Source organism: Salmo salar, chromosome 09 (assembly GCF_965601325.2).
Source record: "Salmo salar chromosome 09, fSalSal1, whole genome shotgun sequence".
Taxonomy (NCBI): domain Eukaryota; kingdom Metazoa; phylum Chordata; class Actinopteri; order Salmoniformes; family Salmonidae; genus Salmo; species Salmo salar.
In genome coordinates, this window is record NC_138299.1 from 143,604,197 (window position 1) to 143,611,265 (window position 7,069).

Consider the following 7,069-nt stretch of genomic DNA (forward strand, 5'->3'; position numbering starts at 1 on the left):
TAAGTGGACACTTCTGATGACGTCTGACAAGTTGACACTTGCAGGGAGAGGGAAGAATTAATTATTTTTAAAATGGGCCGCTCTTGCCCGGAAATGTGTCAGTTGTCCGTCCCATGGTTGTGTTTTCAGTCATAATGGAACCACCATTAGTTGTTGTGTGTGCTTTATATGTGCTTACAGTCAATTATGATTGCATTTCATATCTTGGCTAGAAGACAACGCATCCGCAGACATCGAATATTAGCTATCCGACCATATCAGGTAAATCAAAAATTACGATGTATAAGTGTGATGTCAGGGAAAGTTGTAAGCGCAAGCTAATATTTTCAAAGGCAAACCAAACAAAAACATAATTACTTTTATGAGATGTGTTTGAGCCGTCATGTGCATTGGTAGCACCATTGTTTTTACTTATTTACATTTGTTTTTACTTACACTTGTATGTTGACTTCTCCATATCAATGTTTATTTTAAGTTTTTGTGGACTTTTCTTAGTGGATGTACAATCATTGCGAATTGAATTGTGGCGCAGCGGTCTAAGGCACTGCATCTCAGTGCTAGAGGCATCCCTACAGACCCTGGTTCGTTTCCAGCTGTGATTGGGAGTCCCATAGGGTGGCGCACAATTGGCCCAGTGTCGTCTGGGTTAGGCTGGTGTAGGCCGCCATTATAAATATGAATTTGTTCTTAACTGACTTGCCTACTTAAATAAAAATTGGGTGTTTCAGGCCCTGGAGGGAACATAATTGAACACTTAAACCCTACCAAAAAAGGCAAGGGTAAGTGGGGAGGTTATGTATTTTATGTGTTTAAAACGCAGCCAGAACTTCATGACATTTGATCACATGATTTTTGTAAAAACATGTAGGCGCAAGTCGTATAATTGTTCAACCTAATGCAACACACTGAAAGACGGTGACCTATGCTAGTGACTGACTTGAGAAAATTGATCGACTCGAACAAGCCCAACGGCATTCACGAAATGAAGTCATGGGCGTTGATTGGGCAGGCCGAATGTTTCCTCTATGCCACTGGCTAGCTAGTTAGCTTACTAGGGGAGGCAGCCTTCGTGGATTTGCATTACACTTCAATGGATGACCGGCACGATGGACGGGTGTCTGAGGGATGTTTGAAGCATGTAGACGAGAGTCGGCCCGGTCCACCGAACACATGGGTAGAAGATGATCAACACCAGTACGAGGACGCGCAGACGGAGAAAACGGGTCCGAATGTCCCTCCATAATCTATTAGCAACAAACTTTTGAGCATTCACTAGCCATCTTGCTGCTAGGTGACTAGCTAGCTATTATATCAAACATGAACTAGCTCGTTGGCCAATTATGGGCTTTTTTGAGAACGTTGTTAGGGAGTGTCTTGTTCGTGCTTAGTTAGCTAACAGTAGCTAAAGATTGGTAAGGTTAGTGAACGTTGGCTAGTCGTTAGCTAGCTAACGCGACATGATTCGCGGGACATTGACCTTGTTCACTGGCTAATAACCAGCCAGCTAGTTAACTAGCTACTCAGTTAGCAGCAGTGCCAGCCAGAAATTCCTTTAGGATATGTACCAGCCAACAAGTACGATGTAATTACGTGAAACTAACGTTAGTCAGCTGAGTGGCACTTTTGCAAACGTTATCCTTTGTGAATGTAGCTATCTCAACACGTACCGGCTTCTCTGGAATGTTCCGCTAAACGTTTGCTAGTTAACTATTAACTAGTTACGGTACACAACGTATACTTTTTTTCCCGGTCCGCCAGAAATGGTTTATTTCTGTAATTGTAATAGTTATGGTCTGAGTGTTGACATAAATAGTAATCGTTAGCTAGCGAAAAGCTATCGTTATTTTTGGGCCTGTTGCTCGTGTCACTAACTCGAGTCTACTTTGGCATAGCCAGCAGATTTGACCCACCTGCTTACAGCTGTACTAGGGTCAGAAAGGATTCCTCTGTATATTAAGACACCAAGGAGCCGGCAAAAGATATGGCTCAGAAAACGTACCTCAAACCAGGGATGAGAAATACGTTTTACATAGTTGTCCCATTATCCCTAAAATTACACAGAGAAGGTTGAACGGCTGCTAGTTTTTTGCAGTCATTTAATCTTGTTGGAGTAACAGTTGGGATAATGGGACAATTTGGCGTACAAGGCATTTTTCATCCTGAATTGAGGTACGTTTTCTGAGCCATATCTTGTGCCGGCTCCTTGGTGTCTAATTATACACAGAAATGTTGTCCGACCTTAGTACAGCTGTAAGCAAGTGGGTCGGATCTGCTGGCTAGCATTGGCAATGACATGTATCTAGTTATGTGAGAGGGCCTTACTGTCTCTTTCGAATGTATTCACGTTTAAAGTTTAAAATGAACACCATTTCGATATCAGATTTTGCATTGTCTGCAGGAAATATGGCAGGCGCATCAGAGTTTATCCATATGACTTCATTGGATAGCCTGTATCGTTATGGACAGAAGAAACAGGCGTGTATTCAGTTGCGTGATGCTAGTTAAACAAATCTAGGCCTACTCTATGCAATACACTGTGTGTGATTGTAGTTTTCTTGTCATGTCATCAGGTAATGGAAAAATAAATGAAACCCCAGTGGAGCGAGAGGACACCCCTTCTGCCCCTATTCCTGTGGCTGCCCTTCATTACTCGAGCAGCAGGCAACTTGAAACTTCTAACTTGAAACCAAAACCTCCTGGGAAGCTCCTCGCCATTCACATAAAAGGCAGTAGCAATAGCCATTTTAAGAACAGAATGAACTGCAAAAATGACACGCCTTCAGAGTTGAAAACACGTGATAGCAAGAGCAAGTCCATTACTTTACCAAATGGCGTTGTGCTCCTCAACCCTGGTCTGTATGCTAACGGCTACCCCAGCAAGCCTGGACCAGACAGTGGTGGCAGTGGTTCTGAGAGTGGATACATCACTCCCAAGAAACGCTGGGCTCAACGGAGTGCAATGGCTGAGGAGAGTGTGACTGCTGGGCAGGAGAAGGCTGTTCTACAGGCAGTTATGGTCCCTAACAAACATGAGACGGAGCCTCACACTCCAGAGGCTGCCAAAACAGCTGCAGGCTCTCTGTCTCCCACCTCCATCAAAGGTGTCTCACCTGTGGCACAGGCCCCTGTGGATCAGGTTGTTGAACTACAGTGTAGGACCTCTGAGGAAAAGGCTGCAGCAGGCTCTGTTAAAAAGCTTGAAGACAGGCTGGGCAAAGCCAAGCTTACCTCCAATAAAGAGGACTCATGGACCCTCTTTAAACCACCCCCTGTCTTTCCTGTGGACAATAGTAGTGCCAAGACAGTGCCCAAGATTAGTTATGCAAGTAAAGTGAAAGAGAATCTAAACAAAGCAGCAGTCCAAGCTGCAGGTGACTCCTTACCTCCCCAGTCCCAGGTGCCCACCAGACTCTCCCAAGTCCCCATGTCTGCTGTCAAAACCATCACCTCCCCTAGCTTCACCAATGGACCCCTATCTGGAGAGGGGAATAGCTGCCCCCTCCCTGCGCCCCTTTTTACCTCTACTGTTTTCACTGCCCCAATGCCTGTCTCCCTTGCCCGCAAGTGGGAGAGTGAAGCATCCTTGTCCAGCAACGGCACTGATATGTCAGGCACCCCCTCCATGACTACTAGAGAACTGAGAAAGGCCAGTCTTCTTGTTTATCCCCTGGGCACTTCAAATATGCAACCCGCCCTCTCCAGCGCATGCCATGTGGACTCACTTGCCGCTAAGACAAATCCCAAAGCTCTGGTGGACATTTTCCAGAACCAGTGGGGACTGTCGTTCATCAACGAGCCCAGTGGAGGGCCTGGGGTGGGGCCGGCAGTAGTGGGTCAGCCAGCCCGGAAAGGCCAGATCGTGGAGATCACCTTTCAGGGAGGCGGCCCTGCAGCTTTGCCTCTACAAGTCTCTGCTACCTCCACTCTGAGAACCGACAAACCCCTCTTCCCAAAGGCGTACGAGCAGGACAGACTGACTATCTCCCAAGCCCCTAGCAGTGTTGGGAAATCAGGCCCTCCCTTGGCTCCTGGCCCTGATGCTGGGCTGGGAGGCCAAGCCCCTGGCCCAGACCCTCTGAGGGGTGAGGCTGGGAGTAGAGGTGCCATAATGTCCTCTTTTAAGCACCCTGGTACTGAGCTGCCTCTTGCCTCCCCTGCTCAACCTGTGTCTGTTCTGGCCAAGGAGCCCAGCCACCCCAAGGGTTGCGACCCAGGATCTTGCTGGGGGGCGTTTGATCTAAAAGCTGCTGTTATTTATCACACTAAAGGTAGGTAGCTGTTCCATTCAACGTTCATTCACAAAGTTAAATAATTGACCTGCTATGGCTGGTCTTTAGAACAGAAAGAGAATGGTGCATGTAATACTACTGTATTATGAATCTCACACTACTAAACGCGTTTTTATATTTTTACAGAAATTGAATATATTCAGAATTTACAAAAACAAGGTAAGTTAGATTGTAGAGAACCCGAAAAGCCTCATCTTTTATATTGGTATAGTATGTCTTGGCTAAGCAAATCTGACGTGTCCTACTTCCCTCCCTCTAGATTCAAAAGGAGTTGTGTTCTATGATCAGTCCAAGGATGGGCCTGTTCAGTTAAGTCATGACTGAGCGCTACACCCTCTCCTGGCTGCTGCCTCATGAAACGGTGCCCTGGAGGAACTGCTCCCTCTCCTATCTTAGATTCATGTTGCAGGACTCCTTTGATGTGAGCGGCTTGTGCCGTAGAAGGGACACAGTACAGCAGCACCACAGACAGACCACACTGAGCCTCTTACAGGGATGCTGTCATTCGGGAGATTACGGGATGGTTGAACAATAGGGGAACAAGCTTTTTGACGGGAAACGTGTCCACACGAGTGACTCCTACATTTCTCCCTCAATTTCCATGTTCAGAGACAGGCTTGTAGAGGACATAATGTGGGATAATCAGTCACCATCTCTGCATTCCCGCCCCATCTTTGGAATCACAGGATACTGGAGAGAGATGGCCCCTCCTCTCTTAGCCTGTCATGGAAGACAGGAATTCAGAATGTTCACATTTGAACTGTAAGGTATCACAGATGCCTAATTTTGTATTCAGACCGAAACAAATGGGAAAGACTTGGAACATTTTAGAATGGTTGCCTTCTAGATGTGAAAACAGTGTGGAAAGATGGGGTTTTCTGCTCAAATTGTAGTTTAGATGAAACCAAATATCATGGAGAGGCTTTTGTAAGCCCATATAAAACAAATGTTTTAATTTTGGATTATGGAGGGGTTGGTTTCCATGTTAACTGAATTACACTAATTAGAAATCCCAGGTCATTGGGTGGACAGATGGATGGAACTTATTTGTGTTCAAGGTTCAAATCATGAGAACATGCATCCCTCTCCCATCGAGGCCTAGTCTGTTTGGTGTTTTTGTTGTGTCTCAAGGTACAGTCTCAAGTCTTTAGGCTCGGTTAATACCAGACTCTTTTTTTCTTTTTTTACCAACACTGCACAGAGGCTATACCCTTTTCCCTTATCTTTTCATGTTCTGTTAATCAACCAGTTTATAATTACAGTTGATGCTTTACATGCTACCTCTACTTACCATCTCAATGCTCAAATGAATGCCCTATATTTGCATACCTTTTTCTTTTAAGATTTTGTTTTTAAAAGTTCTGGGAAGTCTTTTCTCTCATTGGTTTTTGCACAGAATAGGCACTTAGGCCGTGTTCACTTTTTTACTGTAGTAATGCTTTAGAATGAGAGATTCATGCAGGGCAGTATTTTATACAGAAATATGCAAATGTTCATGTTACAAGTCTCCTATTGACATCAATGCAGGATTTAGCTGAAACTTAGGACTGACATCTCAAGCCTGTTTCACCTCCAGAGGAGTATTGTTCAATTCATAAGGAAAGGAATTCTTGGCCTCTTTGACCAGGTTAGGCTGCTCCTTTCTGAGACTGTTAGAAGATTTTTTTTCTCTCCCGAGACCCCATACGTGAATTTAATTAGCTTACATTGACTGATCAGCACTTTAAATCTATAGAATTAAAGCATAAAATGTATTGAGTAACAAAATTTAAGTGTCTATTTATCCCAGCTAACTCTTTGGCTCCTAACAATCACTGCAATTTTTAAGTAGGACAGTCTGTTTATGACCTAATATAGTTATTGCCGAAAGTTGTTTGGCAATATTGATCATTAACGTGGCCAAACTAAGCCAGGGGACATCTTTTGAACATTCTGTTTGTCAGGGTTAATGAGAAAATAAGTCTTTATTTTGATAATGGCTAATTTATGGCACCTTAATTCCTTTTTTTTGTCCCTCTTAATTGCAATTAAAATATTGGAAAACAATCAAATATCTCTAACAGTTGCATTGGGCACTAAAATAATACTACAGTGTATTTAAAAGACATCAGCGACCGGCATATTAGAACATACTGAAAAACCCAGTTCAAGGACCGCTGTCTTCTGTTATGACAGACAAATAGCCTGTGTGTATGTATGTGTGTGCGTGTGTGCGCATGCATGCATGATGTGTATCTTCACAAACACGGTCAAGGGTCAACACAAAATACAGGGTGCTTTTTATAACAAGAACATTGGAATTGCATCTGCTTAGTCAAGTATGTCTCTGCCTGCAAGTTGTGCCATGTCTCAACTGTTCATGCTGTCTTGTATTAAGTTATGTTAGTTTGTTCCTCACTTTTCTTTTCCTGCTGTAGTTATGGTAAGAATTTTAACAATCTATTAAAAATTACAGCTCATTTGCTGAAAGTACCTGTATCCTTATGTTATTTAAATGACTTACAGCAGCACACTCAATTAAATCTTTAACTGTCCCTTAAATTAAATCAGTCCGAATCATTCATTTCCATATATTAGTGGTTGTTTGTCAAGTCTGAGGTTTGAATGGATCAAGAGACATACACAGCCAGAAATGTATAGAATAATACTAGTGGACCTAATAGATTCTACACATGCTGTGAGTGCGCGCCTACAGTTGCTAGACAAGGAGGTGGTATATGTGTTTTGAGTCATTGCTCAACACCCCCCTTTACCAATATAATGAGTGTATCTGAGCAGAA

At 43.6% G+C, this 7,069-nt stretch overlaps 1 protein-coding gene across 2 annotated transcripts; it reads left to right on the forward strand.

The window, feature by feature from the left end:
- The first annotated feature begins 959 nt into the window (after positions 1–959).
- nufip2 (nuclear FMR1 interacting protein 2) lies at positions 960–6,761 on the forward strand. Of its 2 annotated transcripts, none has more exons than XM_014214969.3 (4): positions 960–1,223; positions 2,571–4,268; positions 4,416–4,448; positions 4,549–6,761. In XM_014214969.3, the coding sequence occupies exons 1-4, from the start codon at positions 1,091–1,093 to the stop codon at positions 4,611–4,613; spliced, it is 1,929 nt and encodes a 642-aa protein (XP_014070444.1). In that variant the 5' UTR covers positions 960–1,090; the 3' UTR covers positions 4,614–6,761. The 2 variants fall into 2 exon arrangements, with proteins under 2 accessions (XP_014070444.1, XP_014070445.1); XM_014214970.3 differs by having other exon boundaries at positions 964–1,291.
- Positions 6,762–7,069: the final 308 nt, after the last annotated feature.